The sequence below is a fragment of the Microtus pennsylvanicus genome, chromosome 3 (genome assembly GCF_037038515.1).
Source record: "Microtus pennsylvanicus isolate mMicPen1 chromosome 3, mMicPen1.hap1, whole genome shotgun sequence".
NCBI lineage: Eukaryota > Metazoa > Chordata > Mammalia > Rodentia > Cricetidae > Microtus > Microtus pennsylvanicus.
This window is the reverse complement of record NC_134581.1, coordinates 13,395,883-13,415,341: the sequence shown is the minus strand read 5'-3', so window position 1 is coordinate 13,415,341 and position 19,459 is coordinate 13,395,883. Positions and strand designations below refer to the sequence as shown.

At 44.5% G+C, this 19,459-nt stretch overlaps 1 protein-coding gene across 1 annotated transcript; it reads left to right on the top strand.

Annotated features, from left to right (window-relative positions):
* Positions 1-5,607: 5,607 nt before the first annotated feature.
* Positions 5,608-10,032, top strand: LOC142846935 (serine protease 42-like). Its single transcript, XM_075967701.1, has 6 exons — positions 5,608-5,827; positions 6,154-6,310; positions 6,557-6,816; positions 6,930-6,938; positions 7,933-8,087; positions 9,817-10,032. Exons 1-6 carry the CDS (start codon positions 5,608-5,610, stop codon positions 10,030-10,032), a joined length of 1,017 nt encoding a protein of 338 aa, XP_075823816.1.
* The last annotated feature ends 9,427 nt before the right edge of the window (positions 10,033-19,459 follow it).

Below are 19,459 nucleotides of genomic sequence, written 5' to 3'. Positions count from 1 at the left end.
ATGATGTCAAAGGGCCGTTCTTCACATTCAGAAATCCTTTCTCTGCTTTACTCTGTCTATGGCTGAAACCCTGGGTCTGTCTATGTGTTTGTGTGTTTTTTTTAATTTTTGGAGTTGTGTATTCAAATAAATTCAATAAACAGATAAGCAGTAATATACCAAATACAGACATTATAAAGTTATTTTTTAAACAATTGTTTGTTTAGGATAAAATGCTGTTATAAAAACCAGTTTGTGGGCTGGAGAGATGGCTCAGTGGTTAAGATCATTGCCTGCTCTTCCAAAGGTCCTGAGTTCATTTCCCGGCAACCACATGGTGGCTCACAACCATCTGTAATGAAGTCTGGTGCCCTCTTCTGGCCTGTAGGCTTACAAGTAGAAAGAATATTGTATACATAATAAATAAATAAATATTAAAAAAAAACAGTTTGTGGTTATTTCATTCACGAATTCTTTGGTCTCAGGATTTCTCCTTGGTTCATTTTCATGATGTCTGTCTCTGAACACACCCTGATGAAATAAATTGTTCTCCTGATTATACCGTGTTATCTGTCTGCCTTTTCTACACTTTGCTGAATTTTTGAAGGTAATTGTTTTAATTCCTTTAGAGGTAATTCATAATTTTCCTTTGAGCTGGGGTTAGTTAGTGGGGACTTTGGTGACATGCTAACTTAATGTCTCATTCTGTGTCCCTACACTGATATTGCACGTTTAGTCGGGCGGCTGGCTCTTCTGGTTTCTGTGTCAACTTTTATAGTGACACCTCTTGCCTGTAGAGGGACAGTCCTCCTGGTGGCATGCACTAGCTTTGAATCTAGGCGGGTGCCGTGGTGTAGCCTCTACTTTTCCCAGCTGGGATCTGCATCAGCCATGGTCAAAGGCACCATAGTTTAGACTGTAGGAGTTTGTGGTGGTGGAAGGTACAGCCTTCAGAGGAGCAGGATGCAGGGCTGATGTGGGAGTGATTTCTTATTAATAAAGAAACTGCCTAGACCCATTTGATAGGCCCACCCTTAGGTAGGCGGAGTAAACAGAATGGAATGCTGGAAGAAAGAAGCTGAGTCAGGGAGCCGCCAGGATTCTTCCACTCCAGGCAGACGCAGGTTAAGATCATTCCTGGTAAGCCAGCTCGTGGGCTACACAGATTAATAGAAATGGGTTAGATCCATATGTAAGAGCTAGCCAATAAGAAACTGAAACTAATGGGTCAGGCAGTGTTTAAAAGAATACAGTTTCCGTGTAATTATTTTGGGGCATAAGCTAGAGCTAGCCATGTGGGCGGCCGGGTACCGGGGACGCAGCCCTGCCGCTCCTATTTTAACACAGGGCTTCTTCGTATGTTCAGTGAGTGCATGGTGGGTCCACTACCTTGGGGGCACAGACTCACTGTGTTTCATTGGGAATAGGATGCCCCATGGGCTCACAGTCCAGGGTGATTCCTCTGGGCCTAGGCGCTGAGTTTCCAGGGTTAGGAAGCTGCTGCTTATGTGATCATGGTGCAGTGATGGCGGCACCTCACACACGGAGAGATGCAGTGTGAGTGGACTGATTTCAAGAGACACTGTGCTAGCCATGGTGGTCTCGTCTTTAATCCCAGCTCTCGGGGCGGGGGGGGGGGGGAGCAGAGGCAGGCGGATCTCTATGAGTTCAAAGTCAGCCTGGTCTACATAGTGAGTTCCAGGACAGCCAAGGCTATGCAGAGAGACTCTGTCTCAAAAAGCAAGCAAACAAACAACAGCAACAACAAACCAAACAACAATAACCAACCAACCAAACAAACAAACAAAAAGAAGAGGGCAGTGGAGGGAAGAAAAACAAAGTATTATGTTTTCCCTTTTAGGCTGAATCTTGATTTAAACAGGTCTGCACAGAGGACGGGAGAACAAAAGAACGAATGTGGGATGAGGAAGGTTGGAAGGAGATAAGCAAGGGTCAGGAAGCCAGCAGAGGGTGGGGGGGGGGAGTGGGGGGGCTGAGGAGAGCAAAGCACAAAGATGCATATGCATGGAAATGCCAGAGTAAATGACATCTTCTCTATGCTAACTACAGACCTTTACATATGCATGGAAATTCCAGAGTAAATGAAATCAGTTCTTCTCTATGCTAACTAAAGACATTTTAAAACAAAATTCATTTTTTTCTTTTTGTTTTATTTTCAAGACAGGGTCTCACTGTGTAGCCCTGGCTGTCCTGGAATTCAATACGTAGACCAGGCTGGCCTTGAATTCACAGAGAATCTGCCTGCTTCTGCCGCCCCCCCCGCCCCAGTGCTGGTGTTAAAGGTGTGCACTACTGTGCCTGAGAGACAGTTCTTTAGTCATTGTTTTGGTTCTTTTTGTTTTTTGTATGTGTGTGATGAACACTAGGCACCTCCCGTCAGTTTTTCTTCCCTCCCTCCCTCCCTGCCTTCCTCCCTCCCTTTCTTTCTTCCCTATGGGAGTCAAGTGCTTCACCACTGAACTGCAATTCCAACTCTGAGTAGTGGAAAGCAATGAGAAAATCAAATGACTGATTGCCATGGTTCCTCTGATAAATACAGGTTTCAAATGCTTCTAAAGTTCATTATTATTATTATTATATTGGTGGGTGGAGAGCTATTGAGTTTTTCTTGGTGACTGTTTCCTTTTCAGTTACTGGCTTTCTTTTTGTGCCTATGCCTCGGAGAGGTTGTTTCTTTACAACTGCTTTTGTAAACTTCTCTGCCAGCAGAAGATTGCTATTACTTGTTCCTGGACACTTGCTAGTGTGTGTGTGTGCGTGTGTGCGCGCGTGTATGCATGCTTTACTTCTAAGAGCTACCCCCTTAGGCAGGTGCATGTTTGGGGCAGGTAAAGATGGGGTCTTCTCCTATCATAGGTTGTCTTATGTTATCTTTGCCTAACTACCATATGCCTTGACACATGTCCCCAACTCAGTCTTTCGACCCTCCTTCCTCTCAGTACAGGGCTGTCTTTGGGGAGGTGGGGTGAGAAAAGAGGTGGAAGGCTCTGAGACTGACTTCATTCCTTTCGCACAGTGTTTGGCTTTTGCTCGACTTCCCTGAAGCCACATTACAAGCAAGGTTTTCTTTGGTCCGTTGCCCTGCCTCTAATCTTTCTCGTAAACACTTGATGGAAGTTTATGAAGAAAGCCCAGGAAAAGGCGAAAATTTACTTTGGATCTGCAGCTACTAGAAGTTCTAGAGTCTTGCAGGAAGCCACACTCTGTCTTTTATATATTAAGACAATTCATTGGGCCAAAACACAGGGTATAACTCAATAGTAAAGAGCCCTTGCCTAGCATATATGAGGTACTGGGCTCCAACCACAGTATACACATGTGTGTGAGCGTGTGTGTGTGCAGTTCATAGGAAAACTCGGCAGTGGGTGTTTCCCTCTAACATGGGTTCTGGACTTGCAGGCAGTGGGACTTGGATAGCAAGTACCTCCGCCCCTAGGTTATTTGACTGTCAATCTCTAATCTTGACCTCTATGATTTTTACCCCTGTGATGGAACTGTTCTAAGGTATTTCCACATTTCTTACAATCAAGTACCATCCATCAATGTACTTGAAATAAGATGTATTGTTTAACCTTGGCTGCTTCAGTTTCGACACAGAGCAATGGCTTCATGAGAATTCTTGGATGAAAGTTAAGGCATGGCATGGGGAAAAGTGGGGACAGTTGAAATGGGGGCGCTTCTGACTTCTCAGCCACGTTTAACCTCTCGTGCTAATGGAAGCAGTCGGCCTCACGGGCTCATTGGTCGGCTCTTGCCGTCTTAACTGGACCTGAAGAAGGGGCTTTACAAAGAATGACAGCTCTGTGCCTGTCTCTTCAGTCTGCACGGTCCCTGGATCTAACGACCTGTGTCAGATCCCAGCGTGCTGCAGCACAGCCAATAGCTGAGGCTTGTTTTAGCTAGCTCTTATACCTTAAGTTAACCCATTTCTATTCATCTGTGTGCTGCCCTGGGGTTCCTCATGTACACACTTCCTATCCTGCCCTCTCCGTGTCTCCTGGCAACTCCTCAGACTCAACTCCACCTTTATTCTCCCAGCATTCACTCTGCCTCCGAAACCGTGCTTAGCCATCAGCCAATCAGCATTTTATCAACAATGAGAGCAACACAACCTCACAGTGTACAGAAGGAAGCCACAACCAAGAGGCTTCTCTGCATATATAAGACCCTGTCTCTAAGGGGAAAATTACTTCATGTAGAGTTTTTTTATGGGTGGAGGTGTGATTATTGGAATGTATTCAAGATGTATGTACCTGCATGCCCACTCTTCTTCTTCTTCTTCTTTTTTTTTTTTTTTTTTGGATTTTCGAGACAGGGTTTCTCTGTAGCTTTGGAGCCTGTCTTGGAACGAGCTCTTGTAGACCAGGCTGACCGCAAACTCACAGAGATCCGCCTGCCTCTGCCTCCCGAGTGCTGGGATTAAAGGCGTGTGCCACCACCGGCCGGCCTTGCCCACTCTTCTTATGACCAAAAGAGTATCTTAAAGAATGTGCCACTTTTAAAAATAAATTGATGAGGGAAGTGGAGTACCATCATCCTTAAAAAATTTTATGGCTTTCCTCCTTCCGTTGGGAAAGCATGAAAAGCACAGATGGTCCCTCCATTCTCCCACTTCAACACGGATGATGCTTATAGAGGAAGAGACCTATGGGCACCAAAGAGGAGAAAATCATGAGTCACCACAGAAGACATCAGGAACGTGGAACAGTAAGAAATGGCTGGCTTGCAGGTATCTTTGGTGGAGGCTAATTTTTTAAAAATACATTTATTTTTATTTTATATGTCTGCATGTTTTGCCTGTATGTATGTGTATGTATGTATGTATGTATGTGTGTATGTATGTACGTATGTGTGTGTATGTATGTAGGTATGTATGTATGTGTGTGTATGTATATATGTATGTGTGTATGTATGTACGAATGTGTGTGTGTATGTACTATGTACGTTATGTGTGTGTATGTATGTATGTGTGTATGTATGTGCATTCCTGGTGCCCACGGAGGCCAGAAGAGGGCACTGGAGTCTCTGGACCTGGAGTTAGGAATGGTGCCAGTCTTCATGTGGATGCTGGTAATTGAACTCCAGTCCTCTGCAAGAGCATCGAGTGTTCTTAAGCATTGAGCCATCTCTCCAGGCTGGACATTGCTAATTTTGTTCCAGCTTGTGCTGTGACTGAGATAGAATAATAGCCTACAAGTCTAGGTCTGCTGGATGAACCTCGGTTTGAGGTGCCTTTTTGGAGTACGAGGGCTCCCCTTTTTAATTCCAGGGGCTCCCTCCCCCCCCCCCCGTACCAGTTCCACACCAGGTCCCGCAGGAAGTGCGGGTCCTGAAGTGGGAGGTCTCCAGCAAGGACGTTTGTCCCCTCTGTCCCAGGCAGGACTCTGGGTGTGCGCAGTGTGGTGTGAAGATCTGAGTGTAAGCAAGAACACATTTCCCACCCAGGAAGCCAGGACCCTCCCTTGACGCCTCTGACGCACTGGCGCCTCCCTTCCAGGAGCCGGTTTCTCCGTTTCTCCGACAGAACCGACAGAACCGAGGGCGGTCACGCGAGCCTGGGGAGCGGGTGCCACTTACCGGGAGAGGGGTGGTGGCCTACTTGGTGGCATGGCGTCCGGAGGTGGCTCCCTGGGTCTAATAGCCTGCCTCTTGTTGTTTCAGTCAGAGCTCTGGGAGGCCTGGGCAGCTGCTGCTGTATTCTCTACCTCCGATTTCTCCTCAGGGCACAGTGAGACCTCAATGGTGGACCCATTGCCACCCAGGCAGGTGCAGGTGACCAGGATGGCTCATCAGGAGCGATCCTCTCCTTTCAAGCCGTTTTCCTTCGGTAACTTGTGAAGGGATGTCTGTGGCAAGGGGAGGGCTGTGTCAAGGCCCAGAATGGGAGTTAGTGACACCCTGAATTCTAGGGACGTGGGTTCAGCCCAGGCCATTGTTGGGCAGTCTGGTTGCCTTGCCTGTGGCTTCTGAGGGGAATGTGACTGCCAGTGGGGAGTGTGTGACACCACAGCTGGGAGGATACGCAGCACTGCTGGTGTTCAGCAGGACATACATAGACAGCCTCCTTGGTCGTCGGGTCCTCGAGATGCTTTCTGTGGAACCGCTAGAAGAGAGTGCTTGATTCTGAGTGCTTCCCAAATTGTCCTCACTCAGGCTGTGGCCAACCCCTGATGAAAATCATGGGAGGCGTGGACGCTAAGGAGGGAAAGTGGCCCTGGCAGGTGAGCGTGCGGGTCAGACACATGCATGTCTGCGGAGGCTCCCTCATCAGTGCCCAGTGGGTGCTGACTGCAGCCCACTGCATTTACAGGTGAGGAAGTCCCGAAAACAAGACCGCACAAAAAGAGTGGGCGGGGGTGACCTGCTGTGATCATCTTGTTACTGGAAATGCGTAAGGAGGGGCACAGGTGAAACAGCCGAGAGATCAAAAGGGGGCTGTGGTTATGGAGGCAGAAAGCTCAAGCACGGGCAAAGGGGCAGGGGCCATGTCGAGAAGCGGAACACAAGGGGAACACAGGGTCATGGCTCCTAAGGCGTCGTATCTTCTCTCCCACAGCCGAATCGCATACAATGTCAAGATGGGCGATCGGAGCGTCTACCATGAAAACACAAGTCTGGTGATTCCCATCCAGAAAATTGTTGTCCACCCCCAGTTCTTGTCAGCTACTGTTGTTACAAACGACATAGCCCTTCTCAAGCTCCAGCACCCCGTGAATTTCACCTCTCAGATTCACCCTATCTGCATCCCTCCAGAGAATTTTATTTTGAAAACTGGGACCAAGTGCTGGGTGACGGGATGGGGCAAAAAAGACCCAGGTAGAAAGATCTGGTGCTCAGGAAGAAGCGTGGCCTTATTCCTACAGTAGAAACAAAGGATGAAGGGAGACAGACTCCTTGGCACAGGGTGATGGGCGGTTTGGTGAGCTTAGGTGATCCCAGTCTCTCGTGCTGAGGTCCTTCTTGCAACACGAGTATCTGATGACAGCCTCCTGGGAACTAGACTTTGTCAGATCTCCTTTTGCAGTTTTGTGGGGACACGTACTGAGTGATTATGGGTATTCCCAGTGGACAAGGGCTAGATGCGACGGAATTGTCCTGGGTGGATTTTCAGATTTACCTAATGTGCATGAGTGTTTTGCCTGTCTGTCTGTCTGTGCAGCAAATGCCTGCCTGGTACTCAGAGGTCAGAAGAGGGTGTCATGTCCTCTGGAACTGGAATTATGGGTTGTTGTGAGCCTCCATATGGTTGCCGAGGAAACTAAAGTCTGGTCCTCTGCAAGAGCAAGTGCTCTTAGATGAGAAGTGGTGGCGCACGCCTTTAATCCCAGCATTTGGTAGGCAGAGGCAGGCGGATCTCTGTGAGTTCAAAGTCAGTTGAGTTTGAACAGAATGAGTCCCAGGATATCCAGGGCTACGTAGGGGAAAGCCTGTCTTGGGAAACAAAACAAAACAAAACAATACAAAACAAGTGCTCTTAACTGCTGAGCTTTCTCTCTCCAGAACCTTAGAGAGATTTTTGCTTAGGAGATAATGAGCTGCCTGCCAGCTTCTCAATAGAAATACCTATCTTGGTAGTGAGGGAGTTCCTTATGCCTAGAGGAACTGGGAAAGCCAGAGGCCTCTGTTGGTATGCTTCTTATGCCTGAGAAGAAGTCACCTGTGACCTTCGGGGTCCTATCTCTCTGCGAGCCTGTGATTATGTTCTAGAGAGTGAAGAAAAATGGTTGGATGTGGTGTTCTGTGCCCAAGTATGGACAGTTTGAAACTAGTTTGATTTACATAAACACCTCAGTCTCACCAACAAACAAAAAATAAAGAGAAAGACGTTAGGATATCTTGTAACTATTACTACTGGCATTCAGTAATGTGCTCACTGGGTTCTCTGTCCACTGTGAAGATTCATACACTGCTGATCTTCTTCATTAGCATTAGATGTTCCAGCAGAAATTCTCCAGGAGGTGGACCAAAATATCATCCATTATGCCGAATGCAATGAGATGTTGAAGAAGGCTACATCGACTTCTAATGACCTAGTCAAGAGAGGGATGATCTGTGCCTATAAAGATCCAGGAAAGGATTCTTGCCAGGTAAGTGCATGCCTTTTCCTCGGCCTCAGATGGCAAGGCCCCAGTTCTTTGCCACCTCCTTTACTCAAGACAGTCATGGGGGGAGCCACACTCCTTATGGCTCCTGAAGTTGACCTTGCCTGGTCTTTCTGTGTAGCACAGCATGACCTTAAAAGTGAGATCTGTTTGTGTCAGCCTCCCAAGCGTTGAGATTATAGGGAGACACTACCTTGTCCATCTGGTTTGGTTCTTTCTGAAGGATGTGGCCTGCGGTGTAGGTTGCTGCATAGGGTTCTTGTTTACCAGTTGAGTTTGGGAATGGATAGTCTAATCACGTTTTGCATTGAGTTCTCCTATGTTTTAGGGTTCTTATTGCTGTGGAGAGACACCATGAACATGGCAACTCTTATAAAGAGAACATTTAATTGGGGTGGCTCACTTAAGCTTCAGAGGTTCAGCCCATTATCGTCATGGAGGGGGAGCATGGCAGCGTGCAGGCAGACGTGGTGCTGGTTGTATCTTGGCTTGCAGGTAACAGGAAGCTGACTGAGACACTAGGCAATATCCTGAGCACAGGAAACCTAAAAGGCCACCCCTGCAGTGATACACTTCTTCCAACAAGGGTATACCCACTCCAGCAAAGCCATACCTCTTACTAGAGGTTTGGGGGCCAACTACGTGCAAACTACCGCATCCTCTGTGGCAGTTACCATGACAAAGGGAGCATCAACCTGTGTTAACTGAGCTAACCTACACTACAACCCTGCAGCTAACATCACTGACTGATTGACAGGGTCTCTGTGGCAGCGGGTTTGGGAGAAGAATATGCAGGAATGGACTCATGTAGAAGGGTTTTGCTGTGTAGGTTAAGGGCATCAGTGGAAATTCAGGTTAAATGTAAGGAATTAGGAGCTCCTACATAAAAGTGATATTTAATGGGATTAAAAAAAGATTTTATTTATTATTTATTCATTCATTCGTTTGCTTATCTATTTACTTATTCATTTATCGAGGCAGGGTTTCTCTGTAGACCAGGCTGGCCCCAAACTCACAGAGATCTGCTTGCCTCTGTCTCCCAAGTACTGGGATTAAGGCGTGTGCCCCTACTGCCTGGCACTTGTTTTTATCTAATGTGTGTGAGTGTTTTGCTTGCATGTATGTGTATGCACCACATGCACGCAATGCCTCCAGAGGCCAGAAGAGGGCGTAAGATCCCCTAGAACTGGGTCACAGGTATTCTGGATCACCATGTGGGTGTTTTCAAATAACCCAGGGTCCACTGCATAAGCAGCAAGTGTACTCAACCACAGGGTCATCTCTCCAGCCCCTCCTCGGAAGTAGAATTCAGCAGCAACCACCACTGTGGCTCCAGAAATGATGATAATAACATCAGGGGATATTATCATTTTCCCATAACTTTTCGGTGGCCATATTGATATACCTAGTTCTGGCGTTTGTGCGTTGATAGAAGTTTGGGTCTGGCAAGGATGCTTCCCTTACCCCTCCATTCTCTCCCTCTCTTCTGAGACAGTGTATTGGTTTGTAGCTTGAACTCCTCAAAATTCTCCTGCCTCAATCTCCTTAAGGCTGCTACTATAAGCGTATACCACTGCACCTGGCTCCGGCTGGGCCTTTGGGGTTCCCGAGGAAACCCTGCATGAGCCTGTCTCCCTCATGTCCTCCAGTGCCATCAGCCCAATCCAATGGGGGATCAATTCCATTCTTGCCATATCTTTCTTTCTCTCTTCAGGGAGATTCTGGCGGTCCTTTGGTCTGTGAGTTTTTTGATAAATGGGTACAGGTGGGCATTGTGAGCTGGGGCATTGGCTGTGGCCGCCGAGGACATCCTGCAGTTTATACCGATGTTGCCTTCTACAGCAAGTGGCTGACCGAGGTGGTGAACCAGGCCGCTTGCTTCTCTCCATGGGTCTTCCTCATCTTACCACTGTGTTCGCTGACCCTGTGACATCCTGTGGACGTGCGGACCGCTGTATCTCATCCCGTCCTCTTTCTGAGCCTCTCCCTTTCCTTTCCATTCCTTCCCAATGTCCTTTCTTCAAATTCCGTTTGGGATCCCTTTCCCTGGAGAGAGTCACAGTGAAATGTGTCAGGGATCTGAGAGACTTCAAAGTGCTCTGGCCTGGTGCTCCAGCGGCCGTCCTTGGTCATGCTGCTCCTGAGCGGTGCTCTGCCTGGCGGGAATGAAGGTGGATCCATTCCAGTTCGAGGGCAAACTGGCCTGCCAGGTGAACGACAGTGCCCGACGAGAGGACCTCATCAGCGGTGCAGCGGGAGCTAGACCCGACTCTGGCTTAAAGGCTCTCACCTCAGACTCTGACGTACTAGAGTTAGCTTGGTGATCACTGAGAGAGAGAGAGGACTTTCAGTGCCCTAACTATGACCATTCTCTCTCTCAATCTATGATTCTGTGAAGTTACATTTCTCATTGAATGTAATTTGCAACCATGTTCAAAGATAAAGTGAAATTTGAAAATAATGAAGAAAATATCTGAGCAGATTTCCTTATTTCTCTTGAAGAATTTCCTTTTCTAAGTAAAACTATGGGGGTGTATGAAGTACCCTGCCCTGTCAGGCCTAATGACAAGAGGATGGTGGGTAACGTTAAACTCAACTGTCCTGTGCCTTGGCCCTGAGCAAGCATGGTGTGTTTGTAGCGTTTAACACTCTTGTTTGAGGTATCTCTAAGAAGAACAAATAATTCTTGGTTTTGATTGTGTGAAAGACACTTTATACTCTCAGCCCGCAGGAAACACAAACTAGCCCCTGGGCGAGGCTTTTCTTTTTCTTCTCAAGTCTGAACTAGCTCTCAGCCTCCCTCACGATTGATGGCTTGCACACATTCTTTTTGCAACTGTCTCTTTAAGGCTTGTGCCATGCTTGATTCAGATACTTTTTAATTGCTGATTTTTAAAAGCCATTCTTCATGTGTTCTGATAAAAGTATTAAATCTGTGACTTGATTTGTTTTTAAATGGAGGTTGTGAAGAATTTTCTTCTTTTTTTCCCCTTAAAAAGGTTTCTAATGTTAGCCTTGACACGCCTGTGATCAACAAATTAACTTTTGTTCGTGGCATAAGATAGAAATCAAAGTATGTTTGTTAAATTTTTACAACATGATTTGTTGAAATGCATGTGTTTCAGCGTCGAGTTACACCGCCAACTGACAGTGAATTTTAGCACCTATTTCTTGACTCCACTCGCTCCCTGTCCACCTACATATTCTTAAATAAAATGCCACTCTGCCCTAATTATTTTGTTTCTAGTCTTGAAATTTGGTGGTATACCTACAAAGCCATTCACGTTGTTGCAAGTTCCAGCCTCTTGGAACTGAGGACTCTGGAGATAACTTGGTTATCAAGTGCTCGCTGCACATGCTCACACGAGGAGCTGAGTTCAAGTCCCAGCCAGGATGGTGATACGCACTTGTCATCCCGGTGCAGGAGAGGCAGAGAGCAGCAGACCTCTGGGACCACTTATGCTGCCAGACCAGCCTAACAGGCAACTCTAGATCCGCTGAAAGGCTCTGTCTCAAAAATACAAAGGGGGCAGCTTTTGAGGAACAGTACCCAAGTACTTCTGTCCTGCATGTTCATGTTCATACTTGTGCATGGGTGCCTGTTCACACTCAACACACACATGTATGTGGAGGGCCTGGAGAGATGGCTCGGTGGTTAAGAGTGCTTGCTGGTTTTGCAGAGGGTCTGAGTTTGGTTGCCAGCATCCGTGCTCAGCTGCTCAGAGCTGTCTGTAACTCTAGTTCCAGAGTATCTGGCCTCTAAGCTCACCTGCACATGTGTCCACATACATACTCATGAATAAAAATAAAATGAAGCTTTAAAAACTGTATATGGGAAAATCAAAGGACACAGTATAACTGATGCAAACAATACACGTTCAAGACTTTAAAATGATACGCTAATCAATACAGGGTTGTATTGGCATTGGGGCAGAAATATCGATCAGGGGAACAGATCTAGAAAGAGGTCTGCACCTGTATAGCCAGATGATTTTAGTCAAAGTATATTAATGTAAGCTAATGGGGGAAAGACAGTCTTTTTATTTAGCAAATGGGGCTGAGGGGCTAGGAGTGGACCTCAGTATGGTGTGCATGAGGCACTTGGCTAAATACCTAGTGCCACAAAAGACGAAGGGTGTTAGAAAAATGACCTTTGTGCCTGGCAGTGGCACCACACGCCTTTAATCCCAGCACTCGGGAGGCAGAGGCAGGCGGATCTCTGTGAGTTCGAGGCCAGCCTGGTCTACAAGAGCTAGTTCCAGGACAGGAACCAAAAAGCTACAGAGAAACCCTGTCTCGAAAATAAAAAAAAAAAGAAAGAAACCCAGCACTGGGGAGGCAGAGATAGGAGAATCTCTGTGAGTTCGAGGCCATCCAGGTCTACACAGTGAGTTCCAGGACAGCCAGGGCTACACGGAGAAACCCTGTCTCAAAAAACCAAAAACCAAAAACCAACCAAACAAAAAAGAAATAAAAAGGAAATGGCCTTTGCTCTTCACCTGGCAATGTATAGATATTTTATTCTGTTAATTAAAAATAAATTATAGAAATCAATATAAACAATGAATCTATAAAACTTCTAAAGAAAGCCAGAAGAAAAGAACCCGTGGTTCTTGTGTAGGCAAAGATCTTTTACACAGGGCATTAAAAGGATGAGCTCCGGCTGACAAGAAGGCTCTGTGGGTGAAAGTTCCGGTTACCAAGCCTGAGGACTGCATTCATGCCTGGGACCCCACCGCTGCCCTGAGCACCAGCCAGCCTCCAGCGGTGCCGGGCTCAGTGGGGATCTGTGGAGCCGGGGAGCTTTTATCTGACAGAGTAAGGAAAAAGACACACACTCCCCTAACGGATTCCTTCTGATCTTTCCTTTATTTTTCTTCTGTATCTTTATTTTTTCTCTACATCTTTCATGGTGATTTCATTCTCTCATTCCTGATGTTTTTTTTTCTAACTTTCTTATTTTTTTCCTTACAGCTTATATGTCCCAGAGAAATCTTTCAAGCAGTATAAAAACTACAATATGGTTACATTCTAGTTTTCAGATGAATGATTACGATGACTTTAAGTAAAAAACAGCACGTTTTCAATACCCTTTACAAGAATAAACATTTTACGTATTACAGATGAGAAACAAGTTGTCCCAAGAACTCACGTACATTCATGTCCAAACAACTTGCCGAAGATTAACAGAGTGTGAGCAAGCAAGGTATTTTTCTCAGCCAGCTATTTTACTGGTGGACTGCATTTTGCAGTTACAAAGAAAGGATCAATCATTTTATTATTTACCTCAAAAAGAATCTTATAAGAAATCTTAGAAGAATCACAAATCAATATATATGAAAAAGAATCAGTCAGCTCTATTTTAAATCCTCTGGGTGCATACCCACTCATGAATAGTTTTGTTTTTGTTTTTTTTAATTGATTTTATTGCACTACACATTTTTCTCTGCTTCCCTCCCTACCTCTCTTCCCCTTCAACCCTTTTCCAAGGTCCCCATGCTCCCAATTTTCTTTTTCTACTTCCCATGTAGATTAGATCTATGTATGTCTCTTTTAGAATCATCATTATTGTCTAGGTTCTCTGGGATTGTGATTTGTGGGCTGGTTTTCTTTGCTTTATGTTTTCTTATGCTTTATATGTACCACTTATGAGTGAGTACATATAACATTTGTCTTTCTGGATCTGGGTTACCTCACTCAAAAGGATGTTTTCTAGCTCTATCCATTTGCCTGCAAATTTCAAGATGTCATTATTTTTTTCTGCTGTGTAGTACTCCATTGTGTAAATGTACCACATTTTTCTTTTTTCTTTTTTTTAAATATTTATTTATTATGTATACAGCATTCCTTTCATGTGTGCCCACAAGCCAGAAGGGGGCGCCAGGTCTCATTATAGATGGCTGTAAGCCACCATGTGGTTGCTGGGAATTGAACTCAGGACCTCTGGAAGAGCAGTCAGTGCTCTTAACCACTGAGCCATCTCTCCAGCCCCTACCACATTTTTCTTATCCATTCTTTGGTCAATGGGCATTTAGGTTGTTTTTAGGTTCTGACTATGACAAACAATGCTGCTATGAACATAGCTGAGCACATGTCCTTGAGGTATAATTGAGCATTCTTGGAATATGAAATAAAAAGTAAAGAAAGCCTGGCGTGGTGGCACACCTTTAATCTCAGCACCTGAAAGTCAGAGGCATGTGGATCTTTGTGAGTTCAGGCCAACCTGATCTACATAGCAATTCCAACACAGCCAGGGTTATATAAAGATTCCCATCTCAACACTTCCCCACCCCTACCTCCAAATAAAAAAAAAAGAAAAGGAATGGACTGGAGAGAAGGCTTAGCAGTTAAGAGCACTGGCTGCTCTTTCAGAGGTCCTGAGTTCAATTCCCAGCACCGACATGGCAGCTCACAACCATCTGTAACTCCAGTTCCAGGGTATTCTACACCCTATTCTGGCTTCTTTGGGCACCAGGCTTGCATGTAGTGTACAAATACACATGTAGAAAAAAAACCCATACATATAAAATAAAAATAGAAATAAAGGAAAGGAGGAGGAAGAGGATAAAGGAGAAGACCTGCCCATATTGGGTCCCAGTGGATGAAGTTTTAGACACTGCCTTGAGCAGAGGGAGTCAGACTCTAACTTTAAAGTTTGCTCCACTGCCCTCAGACTCACAATTGATGTTCTTAGTGTTGCTTGGGGTTTGTTCTCCATCATGTCTATGATGCACTGTAGCCTCCAAAATCCTGTATCTCATGCAAGAAAGATGGGAAGAGAAGGGCAAGGCCAAGGAGAGTCCAATTCCAACTAGATCGTGTTAGAAATTTGCCAAAGCCAGGGCTAATTTTAGTCTTTGAGTTGACATTTCCTTAAAAAAATAGTGATAATGTGGGAACTTCAGGAAGCTGAGATGTTAGTCTTGGTATTATCCCATATCACCATCACCACCATCATCATCACCATCACTACCACCATCATCATCACCATCACCACCATCATCATCACCATCACGACCACCATCATCATCACCATCACCACCATCATCATCACCATCACGACCACCATCATTCATCACCGTCACCACCATCATTATCATCATCACCATCACCACCATCATCATCACCATCACCACCATCATCATCACCATTACCATCACTATCACCATCATCATCACCATCACGACCACTATCATTCATCACCGTCACCACCATCATTATCATCATCACCATTACCATCACTATCACCACCATCATAATCATCACCATCACCACCACCATCATCACCATTATCGTCATCACTACCACCACCATCATTATCATCAGCATCACCACCACCATCATCACCATCACCACCACCATCATCACCATCACCACCATCATCATCACCATCACTACCACCATCATCATCATCATCACCATCATTATCACCACCATCATCATTAGTTCTCATGTAGCCTGGGCTTGCCTTGAATTTACAATCCTCCTGCCCCAGTTTCCTGAGTGCTGTAATTGCAAGTGTACAACATCATCATCATTCTTTGTTGCTATTTCTAAAAACTAATTTTTAGTTAGTGACTAAAGTATTGTTTCATCATGATATATACATACATATATGTCAGTCATTATAGTTTTCTTCATCCCCTTACTCAACTGCCTGCTCCAATGTCCCTTCCTGTTGGTCGTCTTCCTCCTCCCCAAGTGTCCCCCTGTTGTTTTTATATTAAATGTATTCCATTACCCTCTCTTCCCTACCTTGAGATCTCTCTCATGGTCCCTTTCTGCCCCCCCCCCCCTAGATTCTACAGAAGAAATGAAGCAACCATGCAGATGCAGTACCTCTCTTCCTAAGTCTGGGTAGTTATCTTGACAAAATGGTCTTCAAGGAGTAGGAGGCTGGAGAAATACTTCAGTGGTTAAAAATACTAGCTGTTTTTCTAGAAAACCCAGATTTAGTCCTAGCACTCATATAGAGGCTCACCACCATCTGTAACCCCTGTTCCAGGGCATCTGATCCCTTCTGACCTCCTCTGGCACTAGAAACACATATAGTATATTTACATACATGCAGGAAAACACTCATATGCATAAAAAATAAAAAAGGCAGGCAGCATAAAATAAATACATTTTCAGACATCAGAGGACTACGCTCCAGGAAAGAAGAGAAACAAGTGAGGTGAGTGTTAGGGCAACATCGGCTTTCTACGAATGGGCAGGTTTCAGATGGCACAGTGAAAACCCAAATAGAAGAGAGTGATATAAAGAGTCAGAGATTGGCGCTGACAGCAGATAGAGGCCTGACAGTTTCAGGTTAGAATACTGTAGGCCTGAGAGTTGGCAGATCGTGGCTTATCTGCATTTCAAGACATAGGCTGGGGTGAGATGGTTCAGCAGGTCAAGGTGTATGCTTCCAAGCCCGACTACATGAGTTTGATGCCTGGGATCCACATGGGGGAAGGAGAGAACTGACTCTTGCAAGTTGTTCTCTGACCTCCATATGTGACACACACACCAACACACACACACACACATGGGTAAATAAGTGTTTTTGTTTTTTTAAAGACAGTCTGTTGGCTGGACTTGGTAGTTCATGCCTATAATCCTGGCACTTGGGAGGTGGAGTGTTGTAGGAGGTTGCTTGTTTGTTACCGGCTGTTCAGCCTCCCAAAATAATCACACAGAAACTGTATTAATTAAATCACTGCTTGGCCCATTAGCTCAGCTTCTTATTGGCTAACTCTTACATTTTAATTTAACATATTTCTATTAATTTGTGTATTTCCACGTGGCTGTGGTTTACCAACAAGGTTTCAGCATGTCTGTTCCTGACAGCAGCTACATGGTGTCTCTGACTCCACCTTCTTTTTCCCAGCATTCAGTTTAGTTTTCTCCACCTTGTTCTGTTCTGCCCTGCTATAGGTCCAAGACAGTTTCTTTATTAATCAATGGTAATCACAGCATACAGAGGGGAATCCCACATCACCTCCCCTTTTCTGTTTAAATAGAAAGGAAGGTTTTAACTTCAATATAGTAAAATTACATATAGCCAAACAGGTATCAAGCAAGAATTACATTTACAATATTTATATTTACTTTATATTTTATCATAACTAAGGACAACTATAATTATAGCTATCTATTCTTCAACTCCATCAAAGACCCAAGAAGGATATAATATTACCAAAGTTAACAGGAAGTGTATTGTACACAACTTCCAAAACTCTAGAATTGACAGAGACATCTTATTGCCTGGACAGTTACCCAAAGTTCTTTTGTATTGTTGGAACATCTATCTTCAGCCTACAGGCCCATAGTATCCACCAGACTTTTCCATGAAGGAGGAAATTTCAAAGACAGTTCCACCTACATTGGCAGTGTGTCAGTCTCTTTCTTCTGTGTCCTGCAGAATGTCTGGCAGACTCATTCATGAAGCAGGAACCTCAAACGACTGTCTCATCTTCTTTAGACAAGTTCAGCAGTCATTTCTCTGTGAGTCCTGTAAGTCCAGTTCATCAAGCGAGAGCAGTTTCTTGCCCAGATGGCTAACAAACTCCTTGAGGAGCCTCTTCGATGACCATCTTCCTCTTGAAGTAGATTGGTGCTGCCAGGAGCAGATGTGTCTCATTGTCATGAAAAGTCCTAACTTCTTTTTTTTTTAATTGATTTTTTATTGAACACTTCATTTTTCTCTGTTCTCCTCCCTGCCTCTCCTTTCCCCCCCTTTAACCCTTCCCCAAGCTCCCCATGCTCCCAATTTACTCAGGAGATCTTGTCTTTTTCTACTTCCCATGTGGATTAGATCTATATAAGTCTCTCTTAGTGTCCTCATTGATGTCTAAGTTCTTTGGGTTGTGATTTGTAGGCTGGTTTTCTTTGCTTTATGTTTAAAAACCATTGTAAGTGAGTACATGTGATAATTGTCTTTTTGTGTCTGGGTTATCTCGCTCAAAATAATGTTTTCTAGATCCATCCATTTTCCTGCAAAATTCAAGATGTGTTATTTTTTTCTGCTGTGTAGTGCTCCATTGTGTAAATGTACCACATTTTCCTTATCCATTCTTCAGTACAGGGATGTTTAGGTTGTCTGCTAGATTTCAATGTTCTTTTTTTTTAATATTTATTTATAATGTATACAATATTCTGTCTGTGTGTATGCCTGCAGGCCAGAAGAGGGCACCAAACCCCATTATAGATGGTTGTGAACCACCATGTGGTTGCTGGAAATTGAACTCAGGACCTTTCGAAGAGCAGGCAATGCTCTTAACCTCTGAGCCATCTCTCCAGCCCCGATTTCAATGTTCTTAAAGGATAGACAATACAACTCAGACAGCAATGTGATATTCACAGTGTTCAATAATCATTCAATATTTTTAAAAATTGTAAAGAAGCAGCAAATTTTTGACAACTGAGAGGTTAATCAAGAAAACATTAAGAAATGCTAGCAATATGAAATTAGCAGAGGAAAAGCTTTTCTTTTTGGTTTTTTGAGATAGGGTTTCTCTGTTTCTCTGTGTAACAGCTCTATCTGTCCTGGAACTAGCTCTGTAGACCAAGCTGGCCTCAAACTCACAGAGATCTACCTACCTGCCTTCTGAGTGCTGGGATTAAAGGTGCGTGCCACCACCACCTGTAAATGAAGACTTTTTCTCTGTCTCACCTGGTCCTGCTGGCTTCTCTCTGCCAGCGTGTCCCTGCAGCCACTTAAAAGATAACAACTCAGAGGCTTAATATTAATTGTAATTGTTTGACCAGTGGTTTAGACAAATTACTGACTAGCTCTCACAATTAGATGAACCCATTTCTACTACTTTGTGTATTGGCAACTGGCTGTGGCTTACCGGTGCTGCTCTGGCATGTTACTCCTTCAGTGGTTACATGGCGTCTCCCTGACTCCACCTTCTTTCTCTTGGTGTCTTTGGATCCATTCTGCTTGGCCATTGGCTGAATGGTTTTACTCATCAACCAATGAGAGAAACACATTTTAAATGCATATCTTAAAGGTTTTTTTATAATTTCATTCATTGATACAATATATTGTGATTATATCAAACTTCCATTACTCTCTCATCTGTCCCCCTCTCGACTCTTCCTCCTCCTCACTCCAATTGCTCCAGTTGCTCCATACTTTGTGGTATTGTGAGACCAAAACAGGAACAATATACCTTGCAAGTTAATGGGAAACCAAAATGGGAACAATATATTTTGCAGATTAAAGTTTCTGTTTATATTTAAAGAATAAGTTCCCACTTGTCCTGTGTTAAGTTCTTGCAAGTTAAGTTTTCTATTTGTAATTAAGAATAATTTCTTGAGCCTGGTGACTCACGCCTTTAATCTCAGCACTCAGGAGGTAGAGGCAG

Coding starts and splice junctions, on each gene's coding strand:
- LOC142846935 (XM_075967701.1), top strand. CDS start 5,608: ATGGCGTCCGGAGGTGGCTCCCTGGGTCTAATAGCCTGCCTCTTGTTG. Junction 6,311..6,556: donor GCAGCCCACTGCATTTACAG/GTGAGGAAGTCC, acceptor TCTCTCCCACAG/CCGAATCGCATACAATGTCA. Junction 8,088..9,816: donor CAGGAAAGGATTCTTGCCAG/GTAAGTGCATGC, acceptor TTCTCTCTTCAG/GGAGATTCTGGCGGTCCTTT.